At 34.2% G+C, this 24,816-nt stretch overlaps 1 protein-coding gene across 1 annotated transcript in view; it reads left to right on the top strand.

The window, feature by feature from the left end:
- C9H6orf58 (chromosome 9 C6orf58 homolog) overlaps positions 1 to 24,816 on the top strand; it is a 53,605-nt gene that overhangs the window by 16,834 nt on the left and 11,955 nt on the right. Inside the window, exons 3-7 of the mRNA XM_070557013.1 lie at positions 2,585 to 2,671; positions 3,423 to 3,607; positions 4,557 to 4,657; positions 13,464 to 13,702; positions 18,249 to 18,345. Coding sequence (XP_070413114.1) covers positions 2,585 to 2,671; positions 3,423 to 3,607; positions 4,557 to 4,657; positions 13,464 to 13,702; positions 18,249 to 18,345 — 709 coding nt within the window. The remainder of the gene's footprint in view (positions 1 to 2,584; positions 2,672 to 3,422; positions 3,608 to 4,556; positions 4,658 to 13,463; positions 13,703 to 18,248; positions 18,346 to 24,816) is intronic.

The following is a 24,816-nucleotide window of genomic DNA, read 5'->3' as shown; positions in this document are numbered from 1 at the left end:
AGTGGCCCGGGGTTTGTGGGTTTGGAGACCAGGCGCGGACCTACACACCACCCATCAAGCCATGCTGTGGTGGCACCCCACATACGAAACAAAGGAAGATTGGCACAGATACTAGCTCAGGGACAATCTTCCTCACCCTCCAAAACAAATTCTTTTCCCTTTGTGTTCTCATCTTCAGGAACTTCCTTACTCTCTATGTCCATGCCCTCCCTGCCCCCTGAGTCACTCAACTCCTCACCCCGCCCCATTCCCCAACTACGCTGGTAACCACTGATCTGGTTTCTATGATTGCACATTAGACAGCATTATCTAGAATTTTCATATAAACAGTTGTATATTCTCTTTTTGTTTGATTTGTTTCAGTTGTCTTGATTACTTTGAGATTCATCAATCTAGTTGCATATTCACTCATTATTAGTCAATAATTAATTGAATTAATAGTCAATATTCATTCATTTTTATTGCTTAGCAGAAAGTTTAATTGGAAAAATGTTGGAATCAGGAAGAGAATATTGGGAGTCAGACACAGGATAAGGAAGTGCACCAAAGAGAAAAAGAGATGAAAAAAGGGATGACTGAGGCAAACATAAAAGATATTTACAGTAGATTTCATGACTTCCCAACATGATTAGGAAGGAAAGTTAGAAATGATACAACCTAGAGGACAGTTAAGGGGAAAACATAAGATACCAGATAAAAGTGAGAGTGTTGTGAACTGGAATAATCTAGAAATAGAAGTTTTGAAGTGAATCTTGAAAAAAGGATAGAATGTTTATGAATTAAAAAAGAAGTAATCCATGAAGAAAGAAATAGAATGAACTAAAGGACAAAGTTTGGAGTTAGTGTGATATATGTGAGAAAACAAGAGAGGGAAATGTTGAGAGTACGGGAGATGTGTAACTTTTGTTAGGGACATGATATAGTGGGGGAATAGAGTAAGTTCACAACAGAAATTTGTGTTTGAATAGTAACAAATATAGCATTAATTTTGTTCTTGAAAAAATGGGTGTGACAAAAACCAAATTTTGATGAAAGGTATAGAAAGCATTTCTCGCCACGGGAAGGCAAGAAAAAAAGTCTTCAGAGGATAAAACAACAGGAGAACACAGTTTGACTATAAAGAAGGGGAAAGTGCTGAAGATGTCTAGAAGAGTAGTGAAAATCCTCTGGCAAAAAACAGAAAGTTCATGAGCAAGCCCTGATTGCCTAGTGGTTAAAGTTCGACATTCTTACAACTTTGGTGGCCTGGGGTCATTTCCTGGTCTTGGAACCACACCACCAGCCTGTCAGTTGGTGACTCTGTGAGTTGGAGATTCACATAGAAGAACTAAAGAGACTCACAACTAGGGTATACAACCATACACTGGGGCTTTGGAGAGGAAAATAAAAAAGAGGAAGATTGGTAACAGATGTGCAACAGATGTCAGCTCAGGGTGAATCTTTCCCTGCAAAAGAAGAAAAGGAACTCTTAAAAGAAACAATGGAAAGTTCATGAAGCAGTCTTCCTTTACTGTCAAGATGAAGAGCTCAGTCTCAGGTGTGTTCAGTTGGAGATAACTTGGAATCACCACTATAGGAGTTCTGTGAGGGATTGACAAACATGGAACTGGCACACAGTGAGGATTTAGATCAGAAGATATGGAAGTAAGCAACATAAAGAAGTCCTTAGGTTAGCATCATGGGTGAATGTCCTCAGAGAGTGAGTGGACTTAACAGGAGAGACTCTTGGAATTACAGTCAAAACAACTCCCAAATGTGAGAAAAATCTAAGATTCAGGAGAGGAACATTTCACATATTTGAATATTATTCCAGTTTAAAAAAGGAATAACAATTTTAAGAAATTTATATGCACTAACAGAACTACCCAGATCTTTACTCTTGCCGAGTTGAAGGTAAGCAGGTCAAGAAGAACCAAGTGAGGAACTAGAATGAGAGAATGAAGAGGAAACATAATAGGTTCATGGGGAAAAAACAGGTAGAACTGGTGAGAAGGACATCATGAATATAGGGTCAGGAACAAGAAAGAGAAAGGGAAAAAACAGAATAATGGCTAATATTTTTAGAGCACATGTTCACTGAGCTGAGCACTTTGCATAGCTTTCTTCATTCAACATCCCTAAACCTTAATGAGGTAATTGTTATTAGTCTCCCTAGGATGCAGATTAGAAAACTGAGACACAGAATTTATTTATCCAGGGTAAAATATGGCAAGCAATGAAAAAGGATTTGATTTTAGGCAAATAGAGTATAGATTTTGTTCATTATACAATATCAACTCCCTGATGTTGAAGATAAAGAGTAGAGGAGTTAGAAAGTAGAAGAAATAAAAACTATAGAGGTTAAAAAAATAAGGTCTAGGAGAAAGAGTAGATTATTGTAGGGATATTAAAGAAAAGGAAGGAATATAAATGGGAGATGAGAAGTAAAATGTCAAGAAGTGAAGGAAAAATAGTGCTGAGAAGGCTGACACAGTTCTTTCAGAGAATAAAAATTTTATGCATTCTTGTAAACATAACGTACCTACTTTACATACAGCTTAAAAATAGGCCAAGTAAACCCAATTCTAGATCCTCTCTCTTTCAGGCAGGTTAGCTGATCCCACCCAAAGGACTGGCTGCGGCCATGAATCTGGGGATCATCTGTGCATCTCTGTGGACAGTTGGTGGGCCGGTGAGTTTGATGTAAGAGTCAAACCTCAGATTGATGACCTTTCCACAAAGAATCAATTCAACCTATAATCTCAGTTAGGGGAAAAACCCCCAGAATTACTACTTTTACAAAAATAATCTGTTTGACTCAAATCTTCTGAATGTTTTGAGATGGATTTTTAGATAGATATTTTTTAAATTTACTAAGTACCTTATCCAATTATGAAAATATCAACCAGAGAAAACTTGTAAACCTCAAAACTTTCTTTAAATACATAGAACAGAAGTAGGAATTTGTGATATATTATCAAACAAAATGTTTTTAACAAGAAAAAATCTAGATACATACTAGAATATTTTAAAGGTACATCAGATTTTCAAATTCAGAATAAAAACTCATAGAGTTTTGTATGTGTGTATTTTTGTATGCACAGCATTGTATGGATAAGTAACTAAATTTTCCTTTTTCATTTATTGTGCTTTAGAATTTAGTGTTTTTAAATTTCAATGTAATTATTATCTATGATTTAAAATAATAAATCTACAACATAAATTCATTCTGCTTTATGAAAGCAGAGTTTTTAAGAAAAGCATATTCGAGTTGCATATAACACTAAAGGAAATTTTTGATAAAGTTTCTGAAGTGCCCAGAACTACTGCTTAAGTTTTACCATGTTTCTAGATCTGTGGATTTACTTTTATGGTAGATTTCTTTACTTCAAAAACAACCTCTTTTATATGTTAACATTAATAATAACTTTTTGTTTATACAGACTTTAATTATTATCTCTCTGCAATGCCCTTCCTTGCTGCGATTGATTCCGGCATAATGGGGATATCATCAGACAATGTCACTTTTTTGCCACCATCCAAGGATCAGATGAGTTTTTGTTATAATGTTTCTAGCTGTCATTCATCCTTTCCAGAAGCAATGAAAAAGTGGAATGAATTTTATCAGGTTTTTTTTAGTGTTTTTATAAATACTCTTTGAAGGTAGCAGATAATTTTTCAATAATATTTAATGTAGATTTTTTTGTGCATTGAATAATATGTTCCTAAGGAATGCAGTTCTTAAAATGAAAAAGCTTATTATGATGACAGCAATATTAGTATGAGTAGATTACTGCATGCCATCGTATCTCATTAGTACCCTTATGACCAATATAGAATTGAGGCTGCCCTGTCCACTCTTCTCACACCAAATAAATTATATACAAACACCTGAGCCTGGAGAAATTATGGCTTCATAGTGCATGAAGTATCCTAGATCACCACAATTTCAGGTCAACTGAGCAATAACCTATATATAAATACAGTTATGGAATAGACTGTGGGGAATTTGATCAGCTTATTTCATAAACAATTATAAACAATAATATGATAAACAGTCATATATTAGTTGACTGAAATGGTCATTTGACAATCAGAATCGTATATTGATATCCCAAGCAAAGCATCATGGGTGAAAGAGTAAATATCCAAAGATCCAATTTCCCTTTAGAGACCTTGTTCATTATATTGCATATGATTAGATAAAATACTCTTATTCTTCCCATTTCCCCCAATTCTGACTCTGAAGACTTTGTGGAAAGTTCATTGCATGGCAAGAGAAAAACAAAGAAGTAAAACACTAAAGTTCTAGTTCTTAACAGTATAAAACTCTAAACATTTCAAAAGCACATGGTTTATTCCTTCCAAATGGATCAGTATTACTAGTAATTAATATAGCTAATATAAAGCTCTTTACGGAGTGTTGAGCATTAACTCTTTCATACTTTAACTCTTGGAAAAAATATTCTCCCCTCATTTAGAATGTTGAAAAATTATATTTGTAAATAGAATTGATTTTCAGGAATACAGATTGTTATAATTGCCTAAATATTAACAGCGTTTTACTTCTTGAACAGCATGTAAAGTCATGTTCTGATAACCTTGATGACCTGTTGAAGTACTTATGGGCTGCACATGTCTCGTCTTTGAAAATTGCTCATAAAAATTTTCATGATAGGTAAGAATGGATCTAAAGTTATTTTGTTTTAATGTGATAACAATCTTTCAATTTTACACCATTTTTTTCCATTGAAGTCTTTTGCAATTTACCTATTTACCAATATGTCAAACATAGATGAGTATTTGATAAAGAGAAAATTGGCAAGAAAATGTTTTACTTGATAAATTTCAAAAGTATTTTATAACTAGGGAGGGAAAAATATGAAGAAAAGTAAGCTTGTAAAACAAAATATAATGAAATAAAAAGCAATAAACCAAGTGAAACCAGAAGTATAAGACCAAAAAAATGTTATTTCAACATGAACTGTTGTCTATAAACCAGAAGGATGTAATAGCAAGTAATTATAGGACCTTTACATCATTTTGATCAGAGATAATAACTTGGTTAACACATATTTGGAGGGAAATATTCAAGAAGCATCTTGGTTATCACGCCAGATAGCTGAAACAATCTCAAAATTCTCCCCATTTTATAGCAAACTAGGTTGAATAAGGGAGCATGAGTTGGTATGGAAGTGAATGACACTGTAGTAGGGGTATTATCTGCCACCCAGAGTGAGACATTGTGAAGAAAAAAGGAAAATAGATTAAGTGGTTTAAAGATCACATGCAAACTGGCTCACATGTTTGAGGTCTTCTTGTTAACCACCTACTTTTGTCTTTCTTAATGACCCCAAGCCCAACTAAGATAAAAAAAAAAAATCAGAGTCAGGAGACTTATACTGCTTTGTATATTTTATCTCTTGGTATTGCTTCAAGGGCTAATTTTTTAATTGGTCAATGGGACGGTTCATCCTCTTGGCATGTCTGTGAGAGGAATTAGGATTGTAGCCATTATAACATTTTTTTGTTGTGGCTCAACTTCCCAACCTACTTCTGATGACTGACAAAAAGGGGTGAGGTTATCAGCCAAAGAAGTATAGAGGGAGTTGACAAAATCAAGATTGGAATTGAGATCAAGCCATTATAGTTTATAGAACATAGTTTGTAAAATAATATTTTTTCATTTGTAGATTTTCCCAATCACGTGCAAAACTAAATTCTCCTAGGAAATAGCATTTTTCATGGCAACTCTCAAACGATGATGAGAATAGCACCCAATTTCTGAAATAAAATGACAAAACTGAATTTATTTCAACTCTAGGAAGAGAGAATGTCAGTCAGGGACAGTATCACTGAGCAGAGCACTCTTCTCATCTTGTGATGGGTGGTTAGGAGATACTGAGTTCAGGGATTGGTAGATTTTCAGGCATTTAAGTGAATTGAACCATCAGTATAAGAGGGTTACTCAGGTGAGACAGTTGTCAATTGTCAGTAGAATCATGTTTATACAGGGAATCCATTCCTGGTTGGCTGACCTTCAGAAATAAGGGGATGTCACTAATTGAAGGCTTGCAAAAACCTGTTCATGAAGACTAGTTTTTGTTGATTGATTGAAGAAGTCTAAAATGGTTTGTTGGCCACTTATTACTATGTCTACAGAGCATTTGTGTTTTCCTTGGGATGAGAGAACCTGCTTTTATGCTCACAAACATGACAGTACTTCAGGTAGTTAAATTTTAAGGATGTTGCAGATAAGTTTTGCTTATAGATATAATTTCCGTCATTTGCTTAGTTTTTCATGCTCATTGCATTTATTCCTAATTATTGAATAATCTGGAAATACTTGACTCATTTTTCAATATATAAAATTAATAAATAACCTAGAAAAAAGACATCCATATGAATTGTTTGGTGAATAAGTTTAAATGTGTATGTGCCTGTTTTTTTCAAGCACCACCTCAGAATTTAATTAGTTAAGTAAACAAACCTACCCTTCACACTTACTTGATTGCATCTTATATAATCTTTTTTCTTGATTTGCTTCCTTATTTTTGTGAATCCAATTTTTCAATGGAGAAGAAGGGTTGATGGAAGGTTAAATTTGAGTCTTTACATATCTGAAATTAACATTATTCTATCAAGACACCTGACTGATAATTTAGCTGAGTGTAGAATCATAGATAAAAAATAGTATTATAGGTATTCACTTTTTTCATAAAGCTTCTGAAATTTCAAGTAGTTGTGATTTAGTGTGTTATTTTCCATTCTTCTTGCAGAGTGCATAGCCTAAAACTCCATTTTCTCTGTTCTACTGTAATTCCTGTACTTCTGTGTCAAATCTCCTACATCATAAATCTAATTGTTCTAGTTTTTTTCCTCTTGCTTTCCACATTTCTGTTTTTTGCAACTTTCTATCCAATTTCCTCAACTTTATCTTCTAATCTTTTTGTTGATATGTTCCTATTTAGTACACCGTTTTTATAATTTCATTCAGATGTTGTATTGGAATGTGTTAAGATAATGATCATTCTTTGATACAGTAAAACTTTTTAGTGTTTAAAATAATTTTCATTGAAGACAAATCTAAGTATTGAATCCTGAATTTTGGACATGAGAAATCTCTAATCACTTTTTCATCTGTAAAATGGGAATAATAACACATTAGGGTTGTTTTAGAAGTACATTCATAGCATAATAATTGCCATATAATCTGCAATCAATATAAAGTGACTTCAACTATTATTTTTTTTTCAAAAAGGATATGTAGGGTAGAAGTTAAGTATAGGATTCTTTCAACCAGAACATCTGGTCTCAAATCCTAGATCTACATATTATTAGTTGTAGAAAATTGGGTTATTTTTTCTATGTGACTCCACTTCTTTAACTATTAAGGAAACAATTTGGGTGGTACTTCTGGAACAGCAGAGTGAGGATCTCCCTAAATTTACTCCTTAATAAAAGCAACAAAAATGCTGTCAAAAATGGTCAAAATCAACACTTTCAGAATTATTGGAATTCTCCAATGGCTTGCAACATCTGAAAAATATTTGTTCAACAAAAGTGATAAACTTAGGTAAGAACAGCAGGGTTTGTGGTCTTTTAACTTGGCCTATCTCATCCCATTTCCCCTAGTTCTGCAGGAGCCTCGAAAAACAACAGCCTTGTAACTAATGTAGCTGTGAAAACCAGCAGCTGTGCAGCCACCAAAAGAGCATACTCGGTTTGGAGATCCTCAAAAAGCCGCACCCCCAGAGCACTGTCACTATTTGACCTGCCTCACAGCTCCCTGGAAAAATTTTATTCTCAAGGTGTTGTAGTTACTTAAGCTACACATTCTGTGGCCAAAGTTCTATACCCAAGGCATTTGTGGAAAATCAATCAGCATCAATTGTTTAACATTTCAGCTGCCTGAGACTGCTATAGCAGTTGCAGCAAACAAAGGCCAGGCCAAAAACTTAAAAGGACAATCTGGAGGATAAGATGCCCATAGGGCACTTTGAAAAGGCCTGAAATATCCCTGGGGATCTAGAAGCCTACACTCATCAACAGAACTGAGGACATACTTGGGCCAAAACTGAGAAGACCCCAATATCTCTCCTCTGGCTCACATTGAGGCCCTGAATAAGTAAGAAGTAAAGGCTAAGGCAAAGTTGTAAAAGCCCTTACATTGAAGGTGTGCCCCAACACACAGAGTTCCTCAGCAAAGGGTAGAAGACGTGCTGATTCAAGGAATTTAAGAAAATCTTTAACCAATCATTGGCTGACCATTAAGCTTACTGAGCAGGGATTTCAGTGATGACTCATTACAGAGAATACAGACTGTATAACAGAATTAGTCCAGGCAAATCAATAAACAAACTATGACAAGAGGACCAAGCAACTGGTAAGAGTGGGAATCTAAATTTCAAAGTTGCCATTTTATATTGTCTGGAATGTCTAGTGTTCAAAAGAAAAGTAAAATATGTGCAAAAAAAACCCAATAAAATATTGCATGGATGCATACATACACAGAGAATCAGTCAATAGAAATTGTTCTTCTGTGGGCTCTAAAGATGGACTCATTAGTACAATTTTTGAATTAGCTATTATGAACACATTTAAAGAAGTGAAAGAAATCATGTTTAAAGAATTAAAGGAAAGTAAGACAACTGACAACAATGTCTTACTAAGTAGATAATATCCATAAAGAAATAAAATTAATAGAAAAAATAGAAATTCTGGAGTTGAAAAGTATAATAGCCAAAATGAGTAATTCACTGGAAGGATTCAAACGCAGATTCAAGCTGGCAAGAGAAAGAATCAGTGAACTTGAATATAGGCAAATCGAGATTGTCCAGTGTGAGAAAGAAAAAGAATAAGGAAGGAAGAAAAATTAAGAGAGCTTCACACACCTGTGGGATACCAGCAAACGTGTAATACATATGTAATGAGATTTCAAGAAGGAGAGAGGGAGAAAAGGGGCAGAAAGAATATCTTAAGAAATAATAGCCAGAAATTTCCCAAACTTGATTTTAAGACATTAAGCTACACATCCAAGAAGCACGATAAACCCTAAGTAGCACGAACTCAAGAAAAGCTAATTTAGAATTTAGACGAATTGCCATCAAAGTATCCAAAGCCAAAGAGACAGAAGAAATCTTAAAAGCAGCACGAGAAAAATGACTCATTGTGTACAAGGGATCCTCAATAAGTTTAAGAGCTGATTTCTTATCAGAACCCATGAAGGACAGAAGACAGAGCTATGGTATATTTGAAGGTTTAAAAGAAAAGAAATGTCAACCAAGATTTATATATACAGCAAAACTATCTTTTAAAGATGCAGGAGAAATTAAGACAATTCCAGATAAGCGAAAATGAGGGAATTAATTGCTAGCAAACTTGCCTTTCAAGAAATAATAAAAGGTGTCCATGTTGAAGTCAAAAGGACACAAGATGGTAACTCAAATGTACATGAAGAAATAAACAGTTTCAGTGAAGGAACTACATAGGTAAGCATAAAAGAAGTGTGAATGTATATTCTTGTATCACTTTTGTTTTCCATTTGATTTTAAAAGACAACTGCACAAAGCAATAGTTATAAAATTGCTTGGATGGGTTTATAATGTGTAAAGATATAACTAGTATAACATTAATAATACAAAGGAGGAGAGCAAGAGTTGAACTATACTGCAGCAAAATTTATGTAAATAATTAAAATGTTACTATTAATCTGAACTACATTGTTTTAAGTTAAGGTGGTAATTATAATTTCATCAGCTAAAAGAAATAGCTAAGAAAATAAATTTTAAAAAAATGTAAGAAACCCCAAAGGAATAAAAAGCTGCACTAGAAGCTATCTGTTTACCACAAAAGAAGATGATAGTAAAGGAAAAGAAGGCAAAGACATAAGATGTAAGGACAAATAGCAAAATGACAATATTACTCTGATACCAAAACCAGACAGGGACTTCACAAGAAAAGAAAACTACACACGGACATTTCTTATTAATATAGACACAAAAATCCTAAACACTATACTGGTAAACAGCATCCAGTGACATACAAAAAAAGCTATAAACCATGACCACATAGGGATTTATTCCATAAATGCAAAGTTGTTTTAGTATCTGATAATCAATCGATATAAGACACCATATTAATAGAATAAGGGACAAAAACCACAGGATCATCACAGGAGACACAGAAAAAGCATTTGATGATAACACTCTTTCATGATAAAAACACTTGAAAAACTAGGAATAAAACAAAATTTTCTCATCCTGCTAAAGGGCATTTAGAAAAACCCACACTTGACATCATAACGGTGAAAGACTGAATCCTTTCCCCTTAAGATGAAAACCAAGACAAGATTTCCATTCTTACTACATCTACTCAAGATTATGGTGGAGGTACTAGCCAAGGAAATTAGGTAATAAAAAGAAATAAAAGTAATCTAGATTGGAATGGAAGAAGTAATATTTTTTCTCTAAGAAATCCACTAAAAATCTATTATAATTAATATGCAAGTTCATCAGCCTGGCGAGATACAAGATCAACATACAAAAATCAGTTGTATTTCTATACATAAGTAATAAAAAATACCTAAAATGAAACTAAGAAACTAACTAAATGATACATTTACAGCAGTATCAAAAAGAATAAAATACATAGGAATAAATTTAACAAAAGAAGTGAGAAACGTGGCTACACTGAAAAGATACAAGATATTGTTGAAAGAAGTTAAAAATCTATTTAAAGGGAAAGACTTCTTGTGTTCATGGATTAGGAGACTTAATATTTTTAAGATAGCAACACTGCCTGAATTTATTTACAGATTCAATGCAATCTCTGTCAATCTCTTACTCTAAAAGTACAGTAATCAAGACAACATGTTGCTGCATAATAATAGACATATGGATCAATGAAATAGAACTGAAAGTACAGAAATAAAAGTTGACTTTCAACAAGGAGGTAAGACCATTGAATGGGTAAAGAATAGGCTTTTTTTTCCTTTCTTTTTTTTTTTTTTTTTTGGTGGGGGGAAGATTAGCCCTGAGCCAACATCTGTGCCCATCTTCCTCTACTTTATATGTGGGTTGCCTGCCACGGCACGTCTTGATAAGCAGTGCATAGGCCCACATCTGGGATCTGAACTGGCGAACCCTGGGCCACTGAAGCAGAGCACGTGAACTTTGCTGTGCCACCAGGCTGGCCCCAAGAACAGTCTTTTTGACAATGCTGGAAAACTGGAAATCCACATGCAAATGAATGAAGTTTGTCTCCTACAATACAACAAACAACTCAAAACGCATCATAGACCTAAATATAAGACCTAAAACTAGAGAAGCCGTTATAAAGCTTTTTGACTTTGAGTTAGGAATTTTCTTCTAAGATGAGACATTGAAAGGACAAGAGACAAAGAAAAAGCAGATAAAACGGATTTCATAAAAACTAAATAGTTTTAGTGCAGCAAATGATACCATAAGAAAACAAAAGACATTACACAGAATGGGAGAAAATATTGGCAAATTGTGTATCTGTAAAAGACTTGTATCCAAATTATATTTTTAAACTCTCACAATTAGATAATAAAAAACCAAATAAACCTAATTTTTCAAAATGGAAAAAGGATTTGAGTAGGTATTTCTCCAAAGAAGATATGCAAATGGCCAATAACTAGATAAAGAGATGCTAAAAAACATTAATCAATAGAGAAGTAAAAATTAAAACCGTTAGGTAGCACTTTACACCTCCTAGAATGGCTAAAATCTGCAAGACAGACAGTAACAAGTGTTGGAAGGGTGTGGAGTATTTGGAATTTTCACATGTTGCTGGCAGGGTTAGAAAACAGTGCACTCACTTTGGAAAAAGAGTTTAACACTTCCTCAAAATTTTAACGTAGAGTTATTATATGACCCAACGTTTCTATGTCTAGGTAAATACCCAAGAGAATTGAAAACATATGCCCACATCTCTTTTTTATCTTCTATGTGCTATTGGCTCTCCTATAATTTATGCAATGTCTAGTTGTGCTATTATTAAGATTGTATGACCCCTACTGAATATCCTTATCTTTCATATCTTCTCTTTCTTAAATTTGAGATTTGGCTATGATGTTTTGATAAAAGCATGGTGTGCTTACCAGTTTTTCTATAATCAAGAACAGGGTAGATATTTCATCTTCTGTATTCCCATAGCTCCATAGAAAGCACATATACACAGGTGTGTTTCTTTCACAGAGGTTAACCACAGGATATGTTCCAATTTCTTTCTGAATCCATAATACCTAGATCCCCATGTCGGTATCAGAGTAATGCCAGAGGAAATGTAACAAGCCTCATGACTTCCATAGAAGTCTTGAAGGACGTTGGGCCTAATAAGCAAGCCATATAGTATAAAATATTTCAGAGGGAACAAGCATGGTTCAAAATAGCAAGTTGTTTACATACTCAGAAGATTGCTAGAACAGGTGATACAGATTACATAGATGTAAAATTATTCATTATAAATTTAAAATTTCTTTCTCAATAAGAAGAGAAAGTGTGAATGTAAATTAGGGCAATCACTATGGAAAACAGTATGGAGGTTCTTCAAAAAATTAAAAATAGAACTACCATACGATCCAGCAATTCCACTTCTGGTTATTTATCTGAAGAAAAATGAAAACTCTAGTTCAAAAAGATATTTGTACCCCCGTGTTCATTGCAGCATTATTTGCAATAGCCAAGTCATGGAAACAAAAGTGTCAATTGATTGATGAATGGATAAAGAAAATGCAGTACATATATGTGACAGAATATTACTCAGTCGTAAAAAAGAAGAAAATCTTGCCATGTGCAACAACATGAATGGACCTTGAGGGCATTATACTGAGTGAAATAAGTCAAATAGAGAAAGACAAATACAGTATAATCTCACTTATATGTGGAATCTAAAGAAAAGACAAGCTGCAAATACAGCAAACAGATACAGAGATACAGAGAACAGATTGGTGAAGGGGGTCAAAATGTTCTAATTTCCACTGATAAAATGAATACTTCAGGGGGATGCAAGGTATCAGGGGGATGCAAGGTACAGCATAGTAACTACTATAGTTGATAATACTATATTGCATATTTGAAAGTTGCTAAGAGAATAGATCTTAAAACTTTGCATGATAAGCAAAAAATTTTGTGACCTTCGTATGGTGATGAATATTAACTAGACTTGTGGTAATCATTTCCCAATATACACAAATACCGAATTTGTACGCTTTATGAAAACAACAAAATATTTGACTAAAAATACATATTTTTCTAAGATGGAAATTTCCAGATTTAAAATTCTAATAACATCTCTTCAAATGTTCAGATCCAGAGGCTAAAATCAACACCATATATTCAACACTATCTTCTAAAATGTAGAACAATGTAGTTGTGAACAAATCTGTTTTAAAAATAGAGTTGGCAAAATTCTGAGTAGACTAATTCTAAATGCCTACTTTTCCCCCACTTGTCTATTAGGTTAAAATATTATTCTAAACAAGAAGCGGATTTTGAAAGAAGCTGGGCTTTGTTCGTGGATTATTTAGCTCCACCACGCTTTCCTACAACTTTAACTAGAATGTATGAATTCCAGAAGGGCCTGCCGACACGGATGCTTGCTAGTGGGGATATAGCCCCTTTCATCAAGGACTTTACTGGCTTTCAGAACACAGTCCTGCTTGCTCTAAATTTTATCCGCAAAGTGCATGAATATACAGGTAAGAGACCTCAAGTCATTATTTTTTTGTAATTTCTATACGTTGTGTTGATTTCATAGGTAATGAAATAACATTAGAATCATAATTATAAATCATTACAGCAGGCTATCTAAACAAGGAAATGTTGACTTCCTATAGGTATCTCTTTCAAAATTTTAACAATAATCCTTGTGGGCTTATGACAGGTTTTATTTAATGAGCACATGTTATAGTCTTTTCCTCTCTTGGAATGTCCTCTCCTCTGAGGTCCTTGCACAAAGACAGCAGATCAATATCACTGCATCTTAGTTCGGCCAGAAGGTAATAGGAATCTTTATTTCTTTCTTGGATAAGTTTTACTATTTTATTTTATTTTGGTTTGTTTTTAAGTGAAAAATGTAATAAGCATGATAATGACACTTGCCATGATTAACAGAACCATGAAATAAATTGTTACAGGAACTTTCCTTATTCAGTTCTGCAAGTTATAGACACAAAGAAATCTGACCCCTCAAAATTCCCATTTTGGAGGAGGTATATTTCTCTAAATTTTCCAAATCCTAGGTTTACTAATAGTCGAAAACATAATGGTAAATTTGAAAATTACTTTCTTCTATTTCCCAGGTACCATTTACCCTTGTTCTACTGAGGAAAAAATATATATTTATATATTTTTATAAATATATATTAATATGGGTGCATACATGTATACACACATATATGTGTGTGTGTTTAATTTCTATTTCTTAAAGCAAAATTAGAAAATAAGATCTGAGTCAAAATAAAAATGAATACATTGTATATTAAATTTAAAAATTGTGCATGCATTTCTCAGGCTAATACTTGCTGTTTTAATAAATAAACCTTCAAATCGTAATGGCAAAACCCAATAGCATTCTATTTCTGGCTCACATGATGATTCAGGATGTTTACTGAACTAACAGGAGCCTTTCCTCCATGATAATTCAGGGACCCAGGATCCTTCCCTCTGTGGCTCCATCAATCTTCACAACTTCACCATTGTGCTCCCATTAAAAAATTAAAGGAATTAGAGAGCTTAAAGGGGAGTCCCTTTTCTAAGGCCTAGAACCAGAAGCAACAAACATAACTTGATCTCACATACTTTTGTCAAGAATAGTCATACGGCGCCACTAGATGGGGAATGGAAGGGACTTGGGAAATTTAATCCTTGTCTGAGCTCCACCGACAGAGAAATCACAAAATCTGTTGATCTGCCAGTCATCTTTGCCACATTGTTAGATATACAAAGTACAATCTAGGCCCAGATGATATAAACAAATTCTGACGTCCTAGCATGTAATGAGTGAGGGACTGAGTGGATGGTTAGACTTGATTTCATTTAAAGATTGTATATAAGAGATTTCTAGATTTTTTTAAGCTTTAGTTTTACTAAAATTAACTTTAGATTTGTTAAGGAGTTTTGAATTTTCTCTATAGGTTACAATAAAAAGAAAAAGAAAAAATGACAAATTGGAGTATAGTTAAACTAGCTATCTTGCTTCCTAGCTTCCTGTACTAAATGCGTGCTCACAATGCTCAGAATTCAGAAACAGTGCTGAAATATTTTTAATTAACACAAGTATAGAAAAACTAATAGTAAGTATAATATCATTAATAAAAATATTTTTGCTATTGAACACATTTTGTTTATAGTCAGTAAACATATATTGAACAAACTTTTTAACATAATATTCAGCTACATTTTTGACAACAGAAAATTCAAGATTTTGTTTTGCACCAGAAACTGGGTTGAATTTCCTTGTATTTTAACCTTTATAGCTTGATATTTTTGAGATTTCAAGTCTCCATTATTCTGGCATTTTTTTAAGTAATTATTTATGTACCTCGACCAGAATTGGGAAAAGCCACGCAAGGGAAAGTGTAGTCTAAGGAATAGACCACTTACTTTTATGGTCTCCCTGCCTCACTGCTAGTAAAATAATATGGGGGAAAGAGTGATTCCTGACTCTTGAGACTTTTGATAAATAAGCTCCAACCAATTGTCAGCCACCCATCAGGAACCTCCACGGAGAGGCAAAGGGCCAGGGATGTTAAGGAAAATAGCTGCTCATGAAACAAAACCATGGGAAATAAACATGATTTTCCTGACAGAGAATCAATAGCGGGAAAAGAACAGTAGGTCCAGGTTCAAAACTTCTGTATCTTTCTTTCTTGCTCATTAACTGACCAATCCATTCTGAACACGTTTGTTCCACTCAAAATTCACACCACTACTAAATACTTCTCCATTTCTTAATAATGTCATTTTTATGGCTATAATTTTATTTATAGTTATTTTTAAAATATATTCCATATGACTTTTATTAAAAATTAAAACACTACAGAAAGTTATTCAATGTAAATAAAACTTACTCTTTCATAATCATCTCTTAACCTCATACCTTGATTTCTTGCCTGATAAATTTTTTTAAAGTTTCAGAATCACTTCTACAAAAACGTATTCACATAAATTAGTGACTATAAATAAATGAATAAATTATTTGACAAAATTGTGTTGTTTGCATAGAAGACATGATAGGAATGGCACTGCTCTGTGCTATATCTTTTTCATTAACCATGTATATTTGAGAAATTAGCAAGTCAGCAAATATTGACAGACATCATTCTCTTTAAATAACAGCTTTCCACTGAATGGATTTATATTCTCTCCAGTTTCAGGCAATGCAAAGGTGCCATTCAATGTGTTCTTTCATTAGTCTAATTTGTTAGAATAGTGACACATTAAATTACTAGGAATGAATTCATGGGCCAGGTATTGCCAAATGGCAGTTAAAGAATGTGCTATAGATTCTATCCATGTCAAAATAAAAACAAAACAAAACAACACAAACTGTTTATTAAGGCTCAAGTTTCTGCAAAGACACCAAAAAGTAGTATTAGTAAATTTTTTAATTTGCAACTGTCTGATATGTGAAAAATATCACTTCACTTTTTATGAGTTTTCATTTCTTTAATCATTGCTGTATTCATTATTCTCTTTAGTTACTTATGTATCTTATAAGTTTGAATGTGAAGGCATAAACTAATTTTAAATAGCGAACTATGTTTTATTAAGAATGAATATGAAAACATGCTGATTTCATACTAACTAAATTAAATTTTGTTTTAAATGATTTCAACATTTGGAATAAAAATTAAAATTTTACCTACAACTTTTAAATATCTTTATTTTTCTAGGAACATTGTCTTTTACTGTATGGAAAACTTTAATGAAGGTAAAAGTTGCAAGGAAACTGTTTCTAGAGATTTTGGAATTCATCCTTCACTTTTTTAATTAACTGCTTCTCAAAATTTATCCATAATGATAATTTCTCAAGGAACAGTATTCTCAAAGATTAGTCTTTGCATGTTTGCTTAATTTTGTCACTGTCTGTGCCCATATTTTAAAATTTGATTTAATGTTGCTGTTAATTTACTTAATTAATAATTATGGAATTAACATTAATAATAATTAAAGTTTAACTTCCCAATGTAGATTGGGTTAAATAACTGACAAATGCTGTTAAATTAATAAAGGTCATAAAAGTTTCTTGGACTTTTGGATTTTGTTCTACCTAAATTAAGTTCACAAAATTTGAAGGAATGGATTTTCATGGTCAGTAGTCAAGAGGCAGAAGATTTTAAAAGGATATTTGGATTTCTAAAACGCTTAAAAATGAACTATTAGTTTATAATGTATTACCTGATTTATCAATGTTTTGGGAAGTTATTAGTTCTCTCAAAGTTAGAAAATTGTGTTCTGAGCATCTCTTTTTCTAGTCTATATTTTTAGAGTACTTCAGGGTCACAGAGGGCAAAATTTCTTTCCTTTAAGAAGAGACAGGGTGGCTGGCCCAGTAGCTGAGTGGTTACGTCCACGTGCTCTGCTTCTCAGCCCAGGGTTTTGCTGGTTTGGATCCTGGGCACAGACCTAGCACCACTCATCAGGCCGTGCTGAGGCAGTGCCCCACATAGCAGAGCCAGAAAGATCTACAACTAGGATATAAAACTATGTACAGGGGGGCTTTGGAGAGAAGAAAAAGAAGACCAAAAAAAGATTGGCAACAGATGTTAGCTCGGGTGCCAATCTTTAAATAAATAAATACATAAATAAATAAATTATTACTATAGCATAAACTTCAGGAATACAAAACCACAAAGTATACCCATATTGAATTACAGCAGCTCTATCATTCATAGAAATCTTCATTTGCTAATAACTTTTGTATTAGTTTCCTTTTGCTACTATAACAAATGACCACAAATTCAGAGGCTTTAAAACCACACAAATGTATTATATTTTTTAATATAGTGCTGGAGATCACAAGTCTGAAATGGATTTCACCGGACAAAAATCAAAGTACTGACAGGTCTGGGTTCCTTCTGGAGGCTGAAGGGTACAATCAATTCTCTTGTCTTTTGCAGCTTCTAGAGCCTGCCTTCAGTCCTTGCTTCATGGCTCTTTCTTTCATCCTTGAAACCAGTAGCGTAGTGGCTTCAAATCTCTCTGATTCTGACCGTTCTGACTCCATTTTTTTGCTTATAGGGACCATTGTGATTATAACAGGTCCACCCAAATTACCCAGGACAAGCTCCCATCTCAAGATTCCAATTCGGTCACATCTGCAAATCTCTTTTGTTGTGTAAGTTAATCTATTCATGTGTTCTGGGGGTTCAGACATGGATATCATTTAGAGGCCTTTATTTCTGTTCTGTAATATATGTATTCAAGGATAGCTATAAGAAAATGGCACATTTGTGGTTGCAATGCAATAAACACATGACAAATTTCTGAGTATATCGTTACAAAATAATACATATGTTTTCTACTGATGGCTTTAATCCAGTAGGAATTGTTCTGTTCCATATTAGAAATGATAGTTGGCAGTATCTTGATTAGTGATTATATTACTAATTAAAAATTAAAGTAATTTAGCTTTATGGAGTGAAATAGGCAAAGTAAATTAAGGAAAAAAGGAAGAGGATTTATATGTAGTACAATACTGCATGAAAACAGTGGGATGAAAGGGCAAATGGTTTTTATTAGATATTAGAACCAAGAGCTAAAAACTCATCAAGAACCAAATAAAGTGCCCTTTATATTTCTTGAACTTTCTGAGAACTCATTTCTATTTCTCTCTGTGCATTGAATCTATTCTTCCCTTGCTATATAGAGACTGATTCCTTTGCTCCATTTGAGCATGAATCATCATCATTTCTCCCCAAAGTTCTAGAGCCTACATCAGTTTACAAGTTATGCACTCACAGCCCACAACTAACTGACCTACCCTTGTCAGAATATAAATTTCCTAAAGACAGAGCTTGTTTGGTGGGACGTACCCGCTGTATTGGTTTACCTTCTAGTTGTACATGCTAGCTCCAATGAAACTGTGGACAACGACTAACACAGTCATAGCATAAAAATAATTGGCAATAATCCTCCATTTTACACAGACAATAAGTGGGTTATTTTCAGAAAAGAACATATGGACTGAACAGTCATGTGCAAACTATTCACAGATGCCCACCTACATCTGCGGTTCAGATCAAATAAGGAAAAATATTGAAGTGAATTATTGGTTCAGACAAATTATTTCTTTTCTTTTCTTTTTTGTGAGGAAGATTGGCCCTGAGCTAACATCTGCTGCCAATCCCCCTCCCCTTGCTGGAGGAAGACTGCCCCCGAGCCAACATTTCTGCTCATTCTCCTTCACTTTTTGTATGTGGGATGCTGCCACAGCACAGCTTGATCAGCAGGGTGTGGGTCTGCACCCAGGATCCACGTCCATGACCCCTGGGCTGCTGAAGTGAAGGTGTGCTAACTCAGCCACTATGCCACCAGGCTGGCCCCAGACAAATTATTTCTTAAACTTTATAATGATGGTTAAGTTTATGGGATATATATAGCCTAAAAAATCCATGAAAAAAATGACTCCAAAAATGCTTTCCATTTTTTTTTGTGTTCTCATATTTGCACTACTGCTTTAGGAAAAAACAAATTTTTGAGTAGAAAAATTTAGAGACTGGAAATTCTTAACATATTAATCTCTTGATCATTTTCTTCCATGATCTTTATCGTTATTTTATGTTTACACCATATGATTGGGTCTTGATTTTTTTTATCCAAACAATCACAGTCTTGAACTTTTATGATTAGACCATTTGCATTTAACGTAATTTTAAATGTTTAGGTTAAATCTACCAAGCTCAAAGAGATATGTTCCTTTTTTATCACATTTATCACTTTTTGCCCTTTTTTGCAGTGAGTACTTTTTATGATTTCATTTTAACTCTACTATTTACTTACTTCATACTACTTTAGAAATACAAACTATTTAAAGGTAAAAATTGGTTTCTCCAAGGACTGCAGCATACAAATTTAATTAACTGGTCTATCATCAAATAATATTGTGTTACTTCATGTGTAGTACCAGAATATTCTCATTTTGTTCTCTTCTTTGTGCTATGGTCATAAATTTTATTTTTACATATGGGATAAACAAATTGCTGTCGTTTTTATTTAAATGAGCGATTGTCTTTTAGAGAAATTCCTGAATATGCAAATTTTACTTGCTTTGCTTTAACTTCTTTTGTAACGTAGTCTTGCAGGTAATGGATTCTCTGTTTTGTTGTCGCCAGCTGTAATGGTCATAGTAGTGGTGGTGGTGTTTGGTTTCAGTTTGCTTCACTGAAAACATCTTTATTTCTCATTCATTTATTTTTTTTTTTTTAGTACACAGGTTTAACTCTACAATCCAGTTATCTGTATAGTTTTAGATGAGACATCTATTGGGATCTTTAAATTTATTCTTCTGTATGTAATTTATCTTTTTTCTCTGGCAACCTTCAATATGTTCTCTTTATTTTTAGATTCCTTCCAGTGTGAATACAGTGTGTCTAGGTGTGTTTGGGGTAGATATTTATTCTTGGTGCTCTCTGAGATTTCTAGCTCTGGTGATTGATAACTTTCTTTATTTTGGAAAATTCTCCACCAATATCTGTTCAAATATTCCTGCTCCATTCTCTCTCCTGTCTGCTGTGAGATGCCATTTATACCAATGTTAGATTGTTTGATATTATCACACAAATCCTTTACTCTCTGTTCTGACTTTTTGCTCATTTTTCTCTTTTGTTTCATTTTGAGTAATTTCTATTGACCTATCTTCAAGTTCATTAACTTTTCCTCAGCTGTGCAGAGTCTGCTGGTGAGCCCATTAAAGGGATTTTTCACCACTATCAACATGTGTGGTGTTGAAAAAATTTCTAATACTTCCCTTTGATTCTTTCTTGTAGTCTTAAACCTCTCTGCTGAAATTACTCATGTTTTCATATTGTAGTCTACCTTTACCACCAAAAGCTTTAATATCTTAAACATGTTTAATTTAAATTCCCTGCCAGATAACTTCAACATCTGGGTCATATAAGACTCTGATTCTGCTGATATTTTTGTCTCTTGACAGAGGGTTATTTTTTCTTACTTTTTTTATGTGTGACCCATAATTCTAGGTTGAAAGCCAAACAACATGTATAGGAGAGTAGAGATCAGGGTAAAAAGTGTTCATGCTTGGAAGTGAGCAGGCCCCTTGTTCTGATAGGCTTTTAGTTTAGAGGAAGTGAGCAAATCTAGCCAACAATTGGATTTTGTCGCTCCTACCATTATTCTCAGTGCATCACTGACTTCACATTCCTCTAGTGTCTCTTGTGCTTAGGGTGAAACTGGGTTGCTGGAGGGTTTTTCTCAATGATCCTCCTCTGCCCTCAGCCTTCGGTATTTTCTGCATCAGTCCGTGCTTCAGTGAGGTCTCTCTCCATGTTTTTGCTCTTCTCTGATGTTAGAAGTTTGTTATTAGTGATGATTGCTAGCCTGGAGTGGGTGGGCAGAATCATTTTCTGCTGTCCTGGTTCATCCTCTGTCTCACTCAGGCCATCACTGGGTCTCCAGCCTAGGACTTTATCAGTGACTGAGTACCCCCCGGAGGCAGGAAATTTCTAATGATCTGAATGCAGATTGATTTCCTGCTTCTCCAATAGAGCTAGGATTTCTGTTTTGTTTCATTTTGTTTTTCTGTACCCTTCTCTAAGTTGCAATAGGGCAATAGGACTTGCTGCCTCTCCACCAGCAGCTTAAGGATTTTGTACCATAGAGGAGATATGGGGAGAAGGATCTGAGTGGATTGTGCCTTTCCAGCTGCTCTCTCTTCCTCCAAGCATACACCAAGAAGGAGCCTTTCTCAGTTCCTTCCATGTCCCTGAACTCTCTAGCAAATACCCAGGAAGATCCATGGAAAAGAACATTTCGTTGGGTAAGAAGTGCCTTTACATCTGTGGCTCCCATGCATCCTAGTCTCTCATGTTAGCCCATCCTCAGCAACATTCCCTCCGGAGCACCCTGATGGGTTCCTGGGACTTTGTAGGGCTTGCACTAGTTTGACTTGTATCTCTGTCCAGTTCTACTTCCGCCCCCCTCTTCCTTCCAGGGTATTGACCTCTATAAAAGCATTAACTTCAAACTCCATCTCAGCATATGGATCCAGAAAACCCAACTAAAATATTTGTAAAATTTAAAAATTTAGATTTGTATTTCTAATGTTGAAAATTTCCATTTTAATATGGCTGAATAAAAATATCTTTGACTATTCTATTCCCTAACCAAACTGAGCCCATCTAGGAAAATTTTGTTTTAAATGTAAATTCTTTCTTTTCTAACACTAGGAATTACTTATAAAGCAAACCACTTAGTGTAACGAAGAAATCTGTCTAAGGGAGTGAAAATGAACAAGAGAGCAAGAAAGTAGCTAAGGAAGAAAGCAAAACAATGATTCCTTTTTGTATCAATGAAATCATTATTAGCTGATAGTTGCAGGAAATCTCTAGACACTCACTGATATCACAATGTGTTAGAGAGGTAAAGACTAAGTAAGAAAACACAGGCATGCAATCTTATCAAATGTTACAGAATTTAGGAGACAATGTTTCAACATGTCTCTACTAATTCAAGAAGCTACTTATTGCTTGACTGAAATAAATGCTTATTGAATGCTATAGTGTGGTTCTAATTATGATGAGTTTGGGGGAAAAAGAAATGAATAATACATGATCCCTTACCTGGGGTGATTTATCATTTAACAAGGAAGGGAGAATAGACAGAAAATAGTTTGCATTTCTAATGTATTTTACACATCAGAAATTTTATTACACTTAATACACACAAAAAAATTGTTCACTCAGAAAATACTCATCTGTACCTACTACACCAGAGGCACTGTCCTAGGCCCTAGTTATATAGTAACAGAAAAATAGACGGAAATCTGTGAACTCATGGAGGTTATATTCTCATCAGTGAGTTGGATAATAAGCAAACCTGATAGTCTCAGTAAATATTAATGTTAAGGAAAAAATAATTTAGGGAAAAATGATAAGGAATACTAGAAGATATTGAGCATACAAAATTTAAAAATTAAACATTTTTAATTAAATTTTTTTAATTTAGAAATTAAATTTATTTTTTTAAATAAAAATTTTAAAAGGTTCATCAGTGAGGTCTTGCTAAGAAGAGAGTATTTCAACAAAGATATAAAGGAGGAGAGAGAATGAACCTTGAGGATACCTGGGGTAAGACTATTCCAGGAAGAGCACACACAAAGGTTGGAAGCTGGGAGCAGGCCTGCTATGCTCTTGGAAGAGCAGAAAGACCATTAAACGAGGTGAAATAAGTCAGAGATATAATCAGAAAACTGATGGATTTGAGAGGCCTAGGGTTAGGACTCAGGTACAAAAAGTAGACCATGTAGCATCTTGTAGTCCATCATAAGGACTTTTTTTTTTTAAACTTGGAAAGGAATGGAGAACATAGAGAAATTTTTTTGAGCAGAAGAGTGACCAAACTAGCTTCTCTGTTGAGACTAGACTCTTCAGGTAATGGGAAAGTGGTAAGGAGGCTATTGAGATCATCCAGAGGAAATATGGTGTTATCTTGGACCATAATAGAAATGGTAATACAATCGTATTCTGGATATACTTTGAATGCAGTGCCAACATGATTTGTTAATGTATTGGACATGAGGTCTTAAAGGAAGACAAATGTTATAAATGGTTTCAAGTTCAGACTCCTTCATTCCCTTCCTTTCCCGAATAATTCAGTGAATAATACATTAGGTAGACTAGGCAAGATAAGAGTTGGGGACAGGAGAAGGGGAGTCACGGTGACCCAGCATGAAGATCCAGTGCCCAAGCAGGATGGTTGATGTGTACTCACAAAGGGAAGGCCCAGGTATAGGAAAACAGAGTCCAAATCTGGCTAAAAATGCATTCCCTGAGAGGAGAGGCCCAGCAAAGGGAGCCAGAGCCCAAGCAGTATCAAGAGGGAATTCATTGATAGAGGCCACATAGCATAGAATATTGGAGCTCAAAGAGGGTGAGGAAGACATCCATACAGAGGAGGAGGTTGTGGCACAGATGATAGATTGACTTATGTACAGAAAAAATAATTAAATAAATAAACATTTAAGGCTAATAGAAGCCAAGTTTTTTCACTGTAGAGAAGGGAGTTACAAACATGAAAAGTGTGATAAATAACCCCTGTTCTGCTGGATTAGAATTGGAGGTATGGTTGTGAATTCATGATTTTCAATAGAGATAAATTAGATGATAGGTGATTATAGTTACAGACAGATAGATAGATAGATAGATAGATAGATAGATAGATAGATAGATGTATCTACTGAGAGGGTCTGTGAGCAGAGACATCCCAAAAATGATGAACACATATACCACTCAGATCTTGACTTCAAAATAGCATTTTTCAATAAATGGAACAAGGATGCCTTGGAGAAATGGCTGATTCTAGAGTTGAGGCAGATAAAGGAAAAGATAAGCTTGAAGTACCTTGTTATTCCAGAAAACAATAATGTGTTTTAAAAAAATAGACGAATATATTGTCAAAGTAGGCTTCCACTGGCCAATACTGGGAAAACGGAATAGTAAAATAAATAATAAAGTATTAAAACTCATGGAATAAAATAATAAAACAGAAATATAGAGAGATATAAATAACTGAATGATTACATTTAAAGTTTGTTGAGGAATAGGATATTTACATAGGTTCGCAGTATCTT

The sequence above is a fragment of the Equus przewalskii genome, chromosome 9 (genome assembly GCF_037783145.1).
Source record: "Equus przewalskii isolate Varuska chromosome 9, EquPr2, whole genome shotgun sequence".
NCBI lineage: Eukaryota > Metazoa > Chordata > Mammalia > Perissodactyla > Equidae > Equus > Equus przewalskii.
The sequence above is the reverse complement of the archived record's forward strand: the minus strand, read 5'-3'. Positions and strand labels throughout refer to the sequence as shown.